This window comes from Archocentrus centrarchus, assembly GCF_007364275.1.
Source record: "Archocentrus centrarchus isolate MPI-CPG fArcCen1 chromosome 18 unlocalized genomic scaffold, fArcCen1 scaffold_23_ctg1, whole genome shotgun sequence".
NCBI lineage: Eukaryota > Metazoa > Chordata > Actinopteri > Cichliformes > Cichlidae > Archocentrus > Archocentrus centrarchus.
The window spans coordinates 2,836,232-2,853,153 of NW_022060145.1; the positions used below are offsets into that span (position 1 = coordinate 2,836,232).

Below are 16,922 nucleotides of genomic sequence, written 5' to 3' on the forward strand. Positions count from 1 at the left end.
AGCACATGGCCGCCCAGAGTGTTTACAACTTCTCGTAATGAGATGGTGAAGAGAAACAAAGTCCCGGTGCAGGAAGACGTTGATTAATTTTGTGTGTTTGGGCCTTGTCTGTGGCTTTTGGTGAAACTCTGATACTGCGGGGAGAAAAGGCTTTTTTTGGGGGGGGTGCCAAACCAAGAGCACAACTAAAGGCCAGGCAAGCCACAACACAGGTATGTAGCATCAGACTGCTAGCACAGGCTAATGCTAACTCCAGCTAAAGTGTTCTCCGTTGTGAATGAGCGCGAGAAACTGAGGCAAACTGCACTTTTTTTTTTTTGCGATACTCATTCAACTTGCATAATGGCCACAGGGCGTGCATGGCGTAAAATATGCCAGGATTCGTAAAGAAATCTGTACCGCTCAAGCTTTAACTTGATGAAATGGACGTGAATGCTAGTTTGGAGGAGCAGTTGGCACGTCACGACTGGCCACAGGTGTGTGCTGTGAGGCAGTGACGTGCCTCTCTAGACAAGAAGCTGCACGTCCACGTTATCCTTAGTGTGAATTTACTGACGTTATCGGCTTTTAGTGAACGTACTCTAACACTGTTACTCTGTTTTTACGAGTTCATTGTTGGTCTCACTTGCCTCGTTTTCTCGCGTCGCTGTTTACCAGGCTGGTGGGTGCTGTGATGTCCTCGTACCCCAACAGACTCAAACATCCACACTGCAGGAGGAAGCACTACCCAAGTAGCACTTACCTCACCCACGTCTGACAGCCGACCACTGGACACCGGGAACTTGAAAGCTGGGTGGAGGGCTTGACGGGAGAGAGTGGGTAAACAAAGAGAGATGTCAGACTCTGCAGGAGGTGGTGGAGGCGGAGGCGGTGCCGGTGCCGGTGTAGGGCAGGACTCGGAAGCAGATAATGAGCCCCCTCAACAGCCCCCACCTTTACTCCCTGGAGATGCAGGAGAGACCTCAGAGGAAGGGCCCCCATCATCTGCCAAACGGCCAAGGATGAGTGAGGAGAACGTGGGGCCTGAACAGGTTGTGGAGCCTGTTCAGAGGCATGAAGAAATACCAGCAGAGGCTGGCGTGCTGCAGGGAAGTCCAGCTCAAACAGCACAGGGTGGAGTATTGTTTCCATCATGCTGCATGTATTGAATGACAGTTTAATTCAAGCTAATAGACATGCCTTAATGTAGATTAAGATTGCAGTAAGCCCGTATTTAATCTGCCTTCTTTTGCCAAGAGCAGGAGACCTGCTGCAGGGTGAGGTGGAAAGCCAAAATGGGAAAGATGTAACAGTTGTTGGAGATGAAGAAGAATGCCATCAAAATGGAGATGAAGGGCATCATGCTTCCTTAGAAGGAGAAACAAAACCAGAGGCACACAATGGTGACGGATCTGCGGACAGCCCCAGTGACGGACAGCAGTAAGTGGGTGAAAGCGTAGAGAGAGCATTAAGCTGGTGATTTTTAGGCAGAGCTGAGATACAAGATGTTCATGAAATAGCTGAAGCTACTGGAAGAGACAGCTTTACTGCCACCATCAGGTCAAGGTTGATGTCAGTGTTTGACTTTAAAGTGGATGTATTTTGCTCATTTCTATCTCTACATTTTTATTCATTGACTTGGCTAGAGTAGCTCTGTGTAATCCACAGTTCAAAATATTCCTTTATCTGAAACAAACCTCCTCTCCTTTTTAAGCTACACTCCCTTTCCAGTGATTCTCAAACTGTGGGCATGCAGCCACTGCAGGTGGGATGTGGATGATCAGGGGAAAATATGGAGTAAAACTAAAGTGAATGGTTATGACTTTTTTTTTTTTTTTTTTTGCTATTGTGCTACTTAAAAAGCCCCACCCACCTGTTGTTCACAGGTGGGTGTGCCTGAGGGATATTCCCTGTCAGACAAGTCTAAGAGTAGAAAAAAGTGTCTGAAACTGAGCATATGGAGCATTATTTACTTCAGTACTGGTTCTTTACTGCATGCTGTCACCATCTTTGTGTTTTTCTTTTTCCCCCATCTCCTCCTACACAACCTGGAGTTGAGCAGCCAAACTTGGCATACACGTACATCTCAGGCCCCTGAAGGTTCTTATCTATATCAGATGTTATGACAGTATTGTGTTGCTTAGGAACCACCTAGTAACTGGTTAAAATGACCTATTTTCAGCATTAAGTGAGTGAATGATTAAGAGAGCCTAGACACCAAAATCCAGTCCGTAAAATATCAGCAAATAATTTAAGGTGACAGGCTGTATAGAATGGCAACACAGGTGTGCAGTGGTTAGCGCACACCTGTCGCACCAGGAAGTTTTAGGGTTCAAACCTGCTCGCCAGCTGAGATCTTTCTGTGTTGGGTTTGCATGTTCTCTCTGCGCCTGTGTGGGCTCTCTCCGGGTGCTCTGCTTTCTTCCTCAGTCCAAAGACATGCATGTTAGGCTAATTGGTGATTCTAAATAAGGTGTGATTGTTTGCATGAATGATTTCCAGTCTCTCTGTGTTGGCCCTGTGATGGACTAGCGACCTGTCCAAGTTGTACCCTGCTCTCGACCTGTGTCAGCTGCAGTAGGCTCCAGCCCTTAGATATATAATCTGTTAAGAACATGAATGGATGGAGACTGTATACCAGTGATAAGTTATAAAAGGATTACTTGTAAAATTACAAGTAAAACATGCAAAGATGTGTGCAACCCTCTTTTCAGTGTCTTTGGCCAGTGACCAGCAGGAAATTGTGGCAGCATGTTTATCCAAGTTTTATATGTAAGCGTGTCTGTTTGTAATGATGTTGATTAGTGTTTTTTTTTTTTTTTTTTTTTTTTTTTTTTTTTTTTTCTTTCTTTGCACTCATGTTGAAGTGGGACAACTAAAAGCACCCGTGCATTAACTGTTTATAATTTTGAGACTGTCAGTCATCATTAGGGCTGCAACTATCGATTATTTTAGTAATCGAGTGTTCTATCGATTATTCCAGCGATTAATTGAGTAATCGGATAAGAAATACTTCTGTCGTATTAACAAACCTTATGTTCTCCTCTCTAATGTGAGAGTTAGCTTTCCACAGAGTGCATGAGTTTGTGCTCTTTGTCAAAGTGCTTCCTCGTCTCTGTGTTGTCTCCAGCCTCGGCTTAGATTTTACCCAGAACCCCCAAGTGCTGACTGGTTCCTGGACTGAGTACTCCAACCTGCCAGAGAACTACCTGAAAGGCTGCAAATGGTAATTTATTTATTCATTAGTTATTTATAAATGTTTATTACCTCCTCCAAGGAGGTTATGTTTTTGGTAGTGTGCACGTGCATGCGTGTGTGTCATCATTCTGTTTGTAAACATGATAGCTCAAAGTTTTGAGTGAATTCTGATAAAACTTTGTAGGGTTGTCAGAGGTCAGAGGTCATGTTAACAGTCCATTAAAATTTGGCTTACATCCACCATGGTCTAAAAGGTCAACTTACAATCTATGATTCTTACAGGTGTAGTGTGTATTGTAGAAAGTACAGTATAAAGATTTAAAATGTCATATTTGACCTCTGACCTCTCCTCAAGGTCAATAGATTGAAGGTCAAAGTGAAAATAATGCTACATAGAGCTATTTAAAACCACGTTTCTTGCTGCCATTGTTTGTATTGACAACATAGATGCATATAGGGAATGATGTGTGGGGATTCTAATCACATTACTTTGGAAATGAGGTCAAACAAAAACATTGATTGCCTTTGTTTCTTTTGGCAGCATTTAGGAAATGAATCTCATGTGTGTCGATTCTGAACATCACATTATAGTTTGCATCCAAATATATCGTGTCACAATTGGTCACTGATCTCACGTTTAGGTTTCACATCTGCCTTTCTTTCAGGTTGACCCTAAAATGCGTCGTATCTTTAAAGTATTGTGAAGAGAATAAGCGGCCTGGTTCAATAAAACTATAGTGTAGTTTAAAGTAGGGCTGCAACGATTCATCAATTAACTCGATTAAATCGATTCTAAAAATTTATCGACACAAATTTACTGTGTCGATGCTTCGTTCAAACTCTGCAGCGCTCAGCTGTCTCGGTGTAAGCGGCGCTCCTCACTAGCATTAGCAGCATTAGTGCTGACGTTTTTTTTGTGGGTTTATTGGGGGCTGGCAAACCAACATAGAACTGCATTACCGCCACCTACTGGACTGGAGTGTGAATCACTCACGTATACACAAGCACACATTCTAAAAAGCTCTCCGTCGCTGCGATGGATTTCATTTAACACAGAGTGGATCATCACTAGAGTTGCCACCTGTCTCGTAAAATACAGAACCCCGTATGTTACGGGACTCCGTGGAATACGGCTCCGTAACATGCCGTGTTCCGTACTTTACGGGACGGGTGGCAACTGTCGCTGACATGCATTTCCGCGCCTCCACTGCTCTCTGTTTGTCTGTGTGTGTTGTGCTCGCTGAGAATTTCAGCTGCTATTTTTGTCTTTACTTCAGCTGTAGCTACCAGAACTGGTTTGCTAGCGAGCGCGGGCCATTAACACTAGCGATGGTTCGGTACCGGAAGGCCCGCCCCCCAGGACCGAGGGGCTCCTTCAAAATATTTTTTATACTTTAATCCCTTATTAGTGACTAAATATAGACCTGCAGTAGAAACGTATTTTCGAGAATGCTTGTGAATACAAAGCATTACACCATTACTCACACATGCGCCATGGCTCCCGCAGCCACTAGTTTTTCAAAACACTCATAGCAGGCAGCGGTTTTAACTGCGCAAGCGCAAAGAGGCGAAGCTGTGACGGTGAGCTCAAGTAGTGAAAAAGGAAACGTTTTTCCAGCGTCCAAAACAGCAGCTTTTTCTTTTAGTAACCACCATTAAATCTGTGAAACAGCTGGAGGTCCTTCATCAAGCACCTGATAAGCAAGTGATAAGGTGAAGAAAAGAGAACTTTGTAGCTGCTCCATTCACCGCTGTTTGTTCACAAGGCGAGAAACTGCATTACGGAAGTTAAAATATGCAGATAAACTGTTAATAAAAAAAGTATTTCTTATCCGATTACTCGATTAATCGCTGGAATAATCGATAGAATACTCGATTACTAAAATAATCGTTTTATGCAGCCCTAGTTTAAAGTAATGCTGCGCAGAGAGTGAGCTGCCTTAGTGCAGGTTTGCACACTCAGTGCTGCTTGTTTATTATTTTTTATATGTTAAGAAAAAAAACTATGAAGGACATTTTCAGGCTGTTAAGTAAATTTGTAAATATAAATGTGTAGACAAATCTGTGTGTATACACAGTGTAGATATTGCTGCCTGAAACGTTTTTGCATTTTGCTGGTGATTTTCCAGCTCTTTGGAAAGGCAAGCAAATCATCTGCAACCCAAGCTGGTCTCTCAACAGGCTCTTTTTTTTTTTCTTTTACTTGTGAGGTTTCATCTTAGTTTGCATGAGCACAATAGCTGCTGCTGCAACCACACTGCCAACAATGTCAGGCCTAAAATCACTGGTTTGGGGGGGGGGGGGGGGGGGGGGGGGGGTGCTACAAAACAAGTTCAACAGAGCCAGACAAAACCTAAAACTCCAGATGAAGATGAGGTATCACGACGGTGGTTGTCAACTTTGTCTGTTAAGCTGGGCTTTCTGTTTCAGGCTCTGAGTGCACTCACATAAAAAGGTGTGTTTCACGGGTCACATGACTCTTCTTCTGCAGAAAATGATCCCTGAGGATTTCCCCTGCTCCAGTCATTATCACATGATGATGATAAAATGCAGATTAACAATCTATAAACAAATGTATCAGTAAAATGCAACACTTGCAATCGAGACAATCGAACAGTGCTGCAGAAAAAAGGTAATCGTGGCTTTTAGGACGTGGAGATATAAAATAAACATTTTAATTCAAGTTATTTTCTGGCTGCGTACGCTCTCTCTGCTGTTTATTTCTAAGGTGACGGCTTCACATTAGAGTTGTGAAAACTCTGACTTTAAGCTCGACATAGCTTTACACTAATGACAGCTATAATTTACAAAATTAACATAATGTTTTTCTTTTTGTTTTGTTTTTTTCTAGCCAGTTTTGAAGTGGCTCCGCTGTGTATTGATTAACACGCGCAAATATCCGGTTCGAGATCAGGAGGAGACCCAAACTCAGCATTAGGGGGTCACGAGCTGGTGTACTCCTCAAGCCGGTTGCAAGACTGGATAAAAGGCAGGGTAGTGTCAGGAAGGACATCCGGCTTGAAAACCATGCCAAATCAAATATATGGATCCATCCATTGTGGCAACCCTCTAGAAAATAAAGCAGCAGCACAAAGTAGCTATTTGAAACTAGCGGTTGAGCCCATAAACTCATAACAAAAGTGTTTATTGAGGTTGCAGGTCAAGGGGAGTCAAGGGATCAACTTTTCAGAGTTGCCTACATTTCAACCTCTTACAGTGGGGGGGGTGCTGGCCTGCTAAAAATGATGCAGGTTTAAGGAACTTGCACATCAGGTTCACTTTTCAAACCCAGAAGCGATGTCCTCCTTTTTTATACAGTCTGCATTACAAATACATGGAATGAGGTACAGATACACAACTCCAGACATCTTACGGTGTTTCTACAGCTGTCTTCCTTGGTAAGGACAAAGTGTGAACGCAAGCATAATCACTACCTTAGGTATAGTTATCTTGACCCCAAAGTCAGCATTTAATTGGGTAAACAATGTTGTTGTTTTTGTTATTTATTTATTTTAAGCTGCCTATTTGCTGCCGTGTAGCTGCGTGCGCTTAGCCTTGCATGGTATAAATGAGATGTTGTTTGGTGTGACGTTTATTCCTGTGTTTTCTGTTTCCTAACTTTAACAGAGACACAAACCAAACCTGCGACCGTGTTGTTCTGATCTTTAATGCACTGTCATCCCTTCTCTTCCTCTCACCCAGGGCTCCCGATGGTTCTTGCATCCTGACAAACAGTGCAGACAACGTCCTCCGTGTGTACAACCTCCCTCCAGAGATTTACAGCTACAGCTGGGACTTGCTTCCTGAGATGGTGAGTACCCTGGGGGGGGGCAAGTTGATAGACAAAGGGAAATCCATTTCTGAAATGTGAAAATAACAAACAAATGTTAGTTGAAATATTCATTATTTTATGGATTTAAATTTTGTTTAAAAAGAGAACTTTAGCTGTAAGGACACCATTATTTGTAAAGGTCAACAGTCTCCCCTGTTTATTATGTTTATGAGATATCTGATTTTAACAGCGGGTTATTACTGAATGTCACTTTTGCTTTTTGTTACAATCTGCTACAATAAACAAAAAAACCTTTAAGACACATGCTTGAGAAAATGTATCAGTGAAGATTAATCTGCTGGAATAAAATGGACGTGTTTTGGTTGGGGGGAAATGTCAAGTGGTGAGCCAATCTTTTAATTGTATTACAAGCTGGTTTGATTGGGATCACTGAACAAAAATAATTGAAATATAATCCATTCTCTCTAGTAGAAATCTCACAGCCGCTGTAATAAGAGTAGAAAATTGACTGTTGATTGCTCTGTTTCTCACATGCTTCCACTGGCTTTTGAAATTGAATTTCTCTGCAAAGAAAAGCCTTTCATACTGTCTAGTAGCCACCTATTTAGTGTCAGCCTCAGAGCTGATGGATCCAGCCAGTGCGTTTGGCCTACATTTCTTAATGCAATGTGTCTCAGTCCCCATGTTGCTGACTGCCCTCTGCTAGAGTCCAGTGCTGCGAATGGCTGAAGGAGACACCATCTACGACTACTGCTGGTACCCCAAGATGAACTCGCTGGAGCCGGACACGTGCTTGTGAGTTGAATCTGGTCTGTTTCAAGCCGTTCACTAAGCCTCTTGTTTTACGTCCATCTGGGAGATGGTGAAATAAATATAACACTGGAAAAGGTGCTGGATTGTGTTTTTTGTCAGTTTTTAATCTCAGGTGGTTGGATTGGGGTTCCTGTTGAGTTTTTAGGGTTTTCTTTTGTGTTGCAATGTGTCGAGTAGATTGTATGAATATACAATGTTGTAGTCTTGTGTCGCATTCTTTGATCCCAAAGGTATTTGCACTCGTTGTGGAAGCTGGCTGCCAGCGAGGAGGTTAGTTGGCTGTAAAAGCTTTCTGATGTCTCTCATTATGAGGGAAGAGTTGGCCTGCGTCTTGTCTGCTTCTGTCGCAATCTACACGCCTGTTTGAGGCCCACAGTGCGATTCAGCCCGCTAACAGCACTCCTGAGTCCAGACAACACCTCAAGGGCCCCATGAATCTCTGACTCTAGACTTTGCTTTTCATCTCATTCTTTTTTTTTTTTTTTGCCTTGTGTGTAGAGGCGAGTGTTCTAGCAAGTATGTGGTAATTATGACATCACCGTGTGTCAGTGTGTGCGCTGTGAAGCAAAGCTAGCATCAGCAACATCCAGCTGTCATTGTGGAGAGTGCTTATCTGTGGTAAGAGAAGTAAGGCTGCGTTAATGAGCCAAGGTCAAGCTTCCAGCAGTTTTCATAGTGTGCAACCCTCCTCCCTCAACTCCCATCATCCTTCAGTTAGACCCTCGAGCACTTGAGCTGATCAAGGCCCAGAAATGGCGCCGCCGTCCTCACACCAGACAGTTTTCACTGTGTAAAGGAAGGAGGACGAGGATCAGGGGCTGGACACGCCAGAAGGATCAACACATGTCTCATGGACAGTGAAGCACTCGAGTCCTGTGTGTAAATTCCAAACGCTGATAGAAATTGACACACGCATACGCCTGATTTTCTTCAGATCATTGGCACGTATCAAAGAGGAGCTCTTGCAGGGCGCAGCCAGGTGGTCGGAAAGAGCACACAGACCGACTGAAGCAGTCAGATAAAAAGATTGTGGTTGTGACTATTAAAAGAAAACATCTAGCAAACCAGGAGACCCGTGTCTCCTGCTTACCCTTTCTCTCCCTCTTCACATCGTGGTTTTGTTTCGCAGTTCTCCCTCTGCGCTCCTTGAACTATCTGCCTGCCAAAAGCCGTGTGTTGTTGATGCCCCTCCTGTAGAGAGGGAATAAGGGCCCCTGTTATGGCTCGGTTAAGTTGCGCTGAGTTCTAGGCACGGCTCCAAGCTAGCAGCAGTCTAGCATTATAATTGGGCATTTCCTTGCTCTGGAGTGGAGCCGTGGCTCATAGGGGCCATAACAGAACACGGCAGCAGCGGTAGGGGCTAATTTCCTTTGTCTAATTGAGCCGCAGTGATGTTTCAGCATTTGTTCAGTGCCCAATAATTAGAGTTAAAAAGGCATGGCTCAGTCTTTGGCCCCGATTTGAATCAGTAAGAATGTGCTGTGGTCTTGTCTTCATAATGAGGTGATTCATAAGGCTTTGTGTTTGTTTTTACATTAATACATTCACATGGATGTGGTGCAGTACATGTTTTTTTTTTGTTTGTTTGTTTTTTTTAAAAAATGATCTGATTATTAGGTCACTTACATATTGTGTGTAGTGTGTCAGAAGGATAATTGCAGCCCGTTTTATTTTGTGCAGCCTGAACTCAACTTGATTCCAGTAATTACAGAATGTGTCTATAAAAGTGAAACTGTCTGTCACAGTGTATCCCTTCACTGCACACTGAATATGCCGTGCAGCTCTAAAATGAGTTTATTAATTGCTTGTTGGGGAAAGAAAAAAAAACCTAATGAAGGAGAATTAAGATTGACTGCATTAAGTATCGTCAGTATTTATTAACCCTTGTTTCATAAACTGTTCAGTTCTTTCTCCTCAATCTCTAAATAATTCACTCATATATTTTTTTTTTTTCTCTTCCTTTTTTGGCTTCCTCTCTTTCAGCCTAGCCAGCAGTAGCCGTGACAACCCTGTCCACGTGTGGGATGCATTTTACGGGGAGGTGCGAGCCAGTTTCCGACCCTACAATCACCTGGATGAGCTGACGGCAGCTCATTCGCTGTGCTTCTGTCCAGATGGAACGCAGCTCTACTGCGGCTTTGACAAAATGGTCAGGGTCTTCTACACCGAGCGGCCTGGAAGAGACTGCGAGGAGAGACCCACCATAGGTCAGTCATCAGCTAAGCTCATAAAGTTTCATCTTAACGCTGGTCGATTAACTTTCCTCAGTCTGGCAGCAGGAGGGGGAACTGCACTTAAACTCGTCTGAAATCACTCTGCTTCACTGCTGTGTTTTGATCAATCATTAGAGAAAATGAGGCCTCGCACAAATATGAGCATCAGCCTTTGTGTTTTCAGCTGTGCCGCTGCGACATTTCAACCACAGATTAAGATTTATTTGTTTATTTAGCCATTAAATATTGGAAGCTGGCCTCCTGCTCACAGTCAGTGTGATTGCGTTTATTGCTTTCTTCTTGTGTGAGGTTTTACTGCAGTTGACAAGTTACAGCAGTTAATGATTACACTGAAAACAAGAATATTGAGTTGAAGTACCCTTAGGGATACTAGTACCTACATTTGAGAAACACTGCTTTATAGCACAGGGGTGTAAGCTTAAACACATTGACTGTGGTTCCTTTTATAGCAATAAAATGCTGCAGAGTGTTTGGAGCATTTGTCACTGAGAAACTGACTTTCTGATAATAATGGTTAATAGTAACAAATTCTGTATTTTATGTTTTGATAATTGTTATTGAAGGACACTCAAAACTGTAGGTAAAAATTTTTATTTTTTTTTAAAAAGCAACGCTCCCTCTCTCTTGCTCTTTAGATATCTATATAGAGATAGATGTATAGATATAGTTATAGGGGGAGATGTATAGATCTATAGATGAGGAATTTCCTTGAGGTCGTTCCTGCAGTCAGACAACAGCTCTGCACCCTCTTAGATCATAGCTGTCTGTGGCTGATTGTGTGTTTGTCTATACTCGACTGAGATCTAACTCTGTGTAATAAAAAAATGTGATCATAATAGTTTGATCTTGTTATCGTCCCATCTGTGGTTCAGTAACAGATACGTGGCTTTATTGGGCACGTTGAAGGGCGCGCGGTTAACTTAGACTTCTTAGAAACATGTACACTCCATAAGGCATACTGTGGCCTAAATACAGCAGCACAACTCTTCCTGTGTATCACAGAGAGAAAGCCTGCCATAACTGGTGATGGATATTGGCTGAACAGCTGAAACAGTATTATTTCCTTTAGCTCCGACTAACAGACTCACCTGTCTGTCTTCTACTCTTCACTGTGCTCTGCCCTCATACAGTGGAGGCTGTGCCTAACAAACGCACACCATTATCACCCTGAGACTGTAATCCATTGGCACCACCCTATTGTCAGTCTCAAAATTGGGTGCTTTTCTGTGATTTGACAGGAATAATCCATAAAATCCAGCACTGGTGAGAAATCTGTTGCTCTTATAGATGGAGTCAGGAATACTTTGAGTAGAAAAGACTGTAAATTGTGTCCTGCGAACTATAAAGTGCTGAAAGCGCCGCCAAATGCTCTCTCTTGTCCTCACCGCAGTGAAAAAGCAAGGCCAGAGTGGCATCATCTCCTGCTTTGGCTTCAGCCCTTGCCAATCTGTTTACGCCTGTGGCTCTTACTCCCGCTGCGCTGGCCTCTACTCCTGCCAAGACGGCACCCTGCTGGCTCTGCTGCCGACCCGTCACCACGGAGGTCTCACCCATCTGCTCTTCTCCCCTGATGGCAACTACCTGTACACCGGCGGCCGCAAGGTAACGCACGAACAGACGCACAGTTGCGCACGGCCTCAAACAGAGAACTAACCTGAAGGCAATAGTAGCTGCTGCACACACACGCCATCAGTTGGTTACAGATAAGAGAGATTGCTCTGCAAAATACATGCACGCAAGTACAGTAATGATTACTGAGCTTTATATGATGCCATGAAAGAGCATTTATTGAATCTTATTAGACACTAAAGTGTTCTCCTAAAAGTCAGAGGCTGCTGGACAGATTCCACAGGAGAGAAAAAAATTTTTTTATTTATATTTACAGTTTTGTTTTTTTTGTTTTTTGTCCTCTGGGCTTCTGTATAGCTCTGTTCTCGCCTTTTATTCTTATTAGCATTATTAGCATTTTCAATTCACTTTAGTCTTATTTATATAGCACCAAATCACAACAGTCGCCTCAAGGTGTCACCAGCTTCAAATGAAATCAGATCATTCTAACACTGCCAGCTGATTCAGCTGTAGTTTCACTGGAATCTGTGGAAACATCAGGTCACTGTAATGAAGCTCTTAAATTTAATGAGTTCCTATTGAAAGTAATCACTGTCAATCATAAGTCCATCTTTTAAATGCAGTCTATGAAGATAAATTCTGAATTGGGTGTGGATAAGGTTAGCAAAGGAGCTAGAGAATGCATTAAGTCATTGAAATTTGTGTGTGTGTGTGTGTGTGTGTGTGTGTGTGTGTGTGTGTGTGTGTGTGTGTGTGTGTGTGTGTGTGTGTGTGTGTGTGTGTGTGTGTGTGTGCAGGATCCAGAAATCCTGTGCTGGGACCTGAGAGAGCCAGGGAAAGTTGTGTTTTCTCTTAAAAGGAACGTGGCCACTAATCAGCGCATCTACTTTGACCTTGACCAGTAAGTAATAGTGGAACTGCCCTAAAGCCTGTGTTATATATGAGTTTATTGTGATTCATCTACTTTTCTGTCCTGCTGCTGTATTGATACTGCATTGAGCAGTAAAGATCAGATTAGCCTGTGACCTGTATGCAGTTGCATTTCATTAATTTCCACTGTTTTGGGGGTTTTTTTTGTGTGTGTGTGTGCGCGTTTAGGTCCGGCAGGTACCTGCTGAGTGGAGACACAGAGGGAGTGGTGTCAGTATGGGACACCCAGACAGCGCCTCCTGATGGTAATGAAGAGCTACTGCAGCCTCAGCTGAGGTTTCAGGCCTACTGGGACTGCACCAATGGCATCAGGTATGAGTACTAAAAAATCTAATCCAGCCTACTGGCCAGTAACAGTTGAAGGTGTTTTAAGATTCCCTTAGCAGGCATTAAACAAACTAGGGCTGCAACGATTCATCAATTAATTCGATTCTAAAAAATTATCGACACAAATTTACTGTGTCAATACTTCGTTTAAACTCTGCAGCGCTCAGTTGTCTCCGTGTGAGCGGTGCTCCTCACTAGCATTAGCAGCATTAGTGCTCCGTCGTCTTTTTGTGGGTTTATTGGTGGCTGGTAAACCAACATAGAACTGCATTACTGCCACCTACTGGACTGGAGTGTGAATCACGCACGCGCACACACACAGATTCTAAAAAGCTCTCCGTCACTGCGATGGATTTCCTTTAACACAGAGTGGATCATCACTAGAGTTGCCACCTGTCTTGTAAAATACAGAACCCCGTATGTTACGGGACTCCGTGGAATACGGCTCCATAATATGCGGGGTTCCGTACTTTATGGGACGGGTGGCAACTTTCGCTGACATGCATTTCCACGCCTCCACTGCTCTCTGTGTGTCTGTGTGTGTTGTGCTCGCTGAGAATTTCAGCTGCTATTTTTGTCTTTACTTCAGCTGTAGCTGCCAGAACTGGTTTGCTAGCGAGCGCGGGCCATTAACACTAGCGGTGGTTCGGTACCTGAAGGCCCGCCCCCCAGGACCGAGGGGCTCCATCAAAATATTTTTTTTTTACTTTATTCCCTTATTAGTGATTAAATATAGACCTGCAGTAGAAACTCATTTTCGAGAATGCTTGTGAATACAAAGCATTACAACATTACTCACACATGCGCCATGGCTCCCGCAGCCACAAGTTTTTTAAAAACACTCATAGCAGGCAGCGGTTTTAACTGCGCAAGCGCAAAGAGGCGAAGCTGTTACAGAGACAGTGAGCTCAAGTAGTGCAAAAGGCGTCCAAAACAGCAGCTTTTTCTTTTAGTAACCACTATTAAAATCCTTACTGTGAAACAGCTGGAGGTCCTTCATCAAGCACCTGATCAGCAAGTGTTAAGGTGAAGAAAAGAGAACTTTGTAGCTGCTCCATCCACCGCTGTTTGTTCACACGGCGAAAAACTGCAGTACAGAAGTTAAAATATGCAGATAAACTGTTAATAAAAAAAAGTATTTCTTATCCGATTACTCGATTAATCGATAGAATACTCCATTACTAAAATAATCGATTTATGCAGCCCTAAAACAAACTGAAGCTTTTTAATTGTTACAAACATTGAGCATGTTGATCAGCTGCATTGAGCTTCAGTAGAAACAGGTAACAGAACTGTGCATAAAAAGAAACTAACCAAGCATCAACTTTTAATAATTCGCTTATGTTTCAGCAGTTGAGCTGCTGTTTTGCTGCGTCAGGCTATTCGGGTCATTGAGTCATTTTTCCCCAAATCATAGGAGGCACAAACAAATGATCCAGAACATTCAGTGACAGAACAGCTTTGGATTTAGTGAAGCATGTTACTGCTTTGAGAGAACGGGGAGTGAAAACTACAGCTTGTGAATAATGGATACTCCAGCACAAAATACAGTTTTTATGGTGAATACTTGATAGCAGAGAAGGAAGTCAATGATGCACTAAAAATTAAACAGTTACTTTTAATTAAACACAGGTGGTATAAATGTGCAACAGTTATGTTTAAAATGTTGGAAAGTATCGTTTGAGCCTGGGGGAATTCAGTTGTTTTTTTGTTTTGTTTTTTGATGGTGAAATGAATCATTTATTTCCTCTTTGTTTTTTCAAACGTGAATCCATTTGTAATGCTGCTGCGCACGAGCAGAAAATCCAGTCCAGTCATGTCATGCTGACCAAAAACTGTTTTCTACACAACTTAGTCATTCTATTATTTCCTTCCTGCATCTTCCCCACACCCTCCTCTGCTGCTCCATCCTTGTCTTCTGTAGTATTCATCCCTTCATGCCGCTGTTGGCAACATCCAGCGGGCAGCGGCAGTTCCTGTGGCCTGGTGACAGCGAGGGTGACTCGGCCTCCGACACAGAGGGGAGCGGAGCCGTGCTGTCGCAGCAGAACACCCGGCAGGACAACGCCCTGACCCTGTGGTGGGCGGGACCACTTAGCCCTGCTGCTGAGGGGAGTCGAGACCAGAGCACAACGGCAGCGGAGGCCTGAAGATCTGTCACTTCAGCCAGCTGACACAAATTGAGTTACACATGCCGTGTGATGTCTATTTCAGGATGTTTGCTGTGCATAAAGCTGATTCTGAGTTCTTTCAAAGCCAAAAGGAGGTTCTTTAAAGCCTTAATGCTGAGATAAGAGGTGGGTTTTTAGGGTCAGTTTTTTTTTGTTTTTTTTTTAAACCCATCATGATCAAATAGAACCAGTCTCTTCTTAAACCTTTACCTTTTTGCTGTTTGTTTTAGTAGAGACTAAATGTGGTGGAAGTGAAAGCCTTTCGCTGTGTTGTGAAGCAGCTCCGTGTCTGTACTGATTGCACCTCGGCTCTCAGTTGTATCAGTGGGAGTGTTTGTTTACGTGTGCGTGTAGCTGTAATGCTGCCCTGGAGATTCCTCACTGCTATAGTTACAGTAAGTGCCATTTGTTCTTAAGCTTTGCTTTGTAAACTGATGGGGATCTCCTGGCTTCTTTTTTTAAAAGTACCAGACGCACCAAGTTGCGTTGCTCTGTGCATGCCCACAAATGTATATTTTTGTAAAGCCGTGATGACGATTCAATTTTTTTTTTTTTTTTTTTGAATGTAACTATAAAGCGATCTGTGAAAGTCTTTAATTTAGTGGCTGCTGCTTGAAATGTGATTATTTTTTTTTCCCTTCTACCAGTCGAGGTGCATTTGTACCTGTGTGAGTGGTGCTAGCAGCTCAGAACACATTGTGTTTGAATAATTGCATTAATACTGCAGCCGTTTGCTGAATGCTTATGTTGTTACTGGGGTGTGCTTTCCTGTAGTTTCTCCAACCAAAGCCTTGGATCTTTAGACTGATTAAATCGATCACTTTTTAAAGCCTCTGCTGATCTATTTCTTCATTCATTCAGATATGTTGCCAAGCAATGGTAGCTATAATTTTGTAGCTGTTATAACAACACAAATTTATACTCTGTTATGAATCATGAGGAACCACGTTGGCCTTGAAGATGAGTCTCAAGATAGACGGCTCTGTGTTCAACAGGGGGCTTTAAGCTGGTTTTATTCAAGTGAATTAAAAGCGTGTTTCGACAGATTCACGGCCTCACTCATTTTTGTATTTTCAGTTAAAGGCAGTTCAGAGTCGGATGCCCTGTAATAAATCCTCGATGAATGCAAGATGATGTTGCACTCGAGTCAAGAGGCAGCTCTTAAAAGCTAAAGGAACTATTGGCTTTTGCTTATGAGATGGAAACTATTCATAGCTTTCACCTTTCACACACACATTCTGTGTGAGCGCGCGCACCACACACTCGTGTATTTGATTGTCTGAAACCACAGGGGCACAGCGAGCACCGAGCCAAGTTGGAGAGCTGCAGTGTTGTGTTGTGCGGGTTGCTTAGCGACCGTCTCCGCCTTGGGAGAGGAAAGTAGGCAGCAAGACGACGAGACGGAAAATTGGCACGGTGAAAAAAAAAAAATGTTTTAAATAAGTGTAATAAATAATCCAGTGGTGTAGTGTTTGCTGCTTGTTTGTCTGCTCTGGACCCATCCTTATCTCAGCCCTACCAGAGTAAGGAGAGAGTGGGGTGATGACTGATATACACGTAGGGAGCTTTGTGGGGTGGGGGCACATTAAGCACAGGGGTCTGTGGGTCCTCCCCCTTGGAAAATTTGAGGGCTGGACACAATTTCCTGCATTCTGGGGCGGTTTTATGCACCAATTTGTGCCTTTTCTGCCTCGATGTTTAGTGGAAATGTCTTTAATACAAAAATCTGGCAGCAGGTAAATATTCAGCATATACTGGTGTATTTGCTGGGGAGGGGGGCTCTGGAACTCTTGTTCTTTCATATATTTCTCATATAATGTCACTCCAATCCGGTCTTTAAGTCATGTCCGGGTCCAGATGCCCCTAAATGGCCAGCAATGGCAGCCCAGTGACTGTTCACTATTCCAT

The 16,922-nt window shown here is 43.1% G+C and overlaps 1 protein-coding gene across 2 annotated transcripts; it reads left to right on the forward strand.

Moving 5' to 3' along the window:
• wrap53 (WD repeat containing, antisense to TP53) lies at positions 1-15,843 on the forward strand. Of its 2 annotated transcripts, XR_004019264.1 has the most exons (12): positions 1-212; positions 658-1,113; positions 1,242-1,419; positions 3,110-3,205; positions 6,880-6,988; positions 7,677-7,765; positions 9,767-9,990; positions 11,408-11,619; positions 12,384-12,487; positions 12,685-12,828; positions 14,768-15,140; positions 15,245-15,843. XR_004019264.1 is itself a non-coding variant. In XM_030722535.1 (11 exons), exons 2-11 carry the CDS (start codon positions 834-836, stop codon positions 14,991-14,993), a joined length of 1,662 nt encoding a protein of 553 aa, XP_030578395.1. In that variant the 5' UTR covers positions 1-212; positions 658-833; the 3' UTR covers positions 14,994-15,843. The 2 variants fall into 2 exon arrangements, 1 of the variants encoding a protein (XP_030578395.1); XM_030722535.1 differs by having other exon boundaries at positions 14,768-15,843.
• Positions 15,844-16,922: the final 1,079 nt, after the last annotated feature.

Coding starts and splice junctions, on each gene's coding strand:
- wrap53 (XM_030722535.1), top strand. CDS start 834: ATGTCAGACTCTGCAGGAGGTGGTGGAGGCGGAGGCGGTGCCGGTGCC. Junction 6,989..7,676: donor GGGACTTGCTTCCTGAGATG/GTGAGTACCCTG, acceptor GCCCTCTGCTAG/AGTCCAGTGCTGCGAATGGC. Junction 7,766..9,766: donor CTGGAGCCGGACACGTGCTT/GTGAGTTGAATC, acceptor CCTCTCTTTCAG/CCTAGCCAGCAGTAGCCGTG.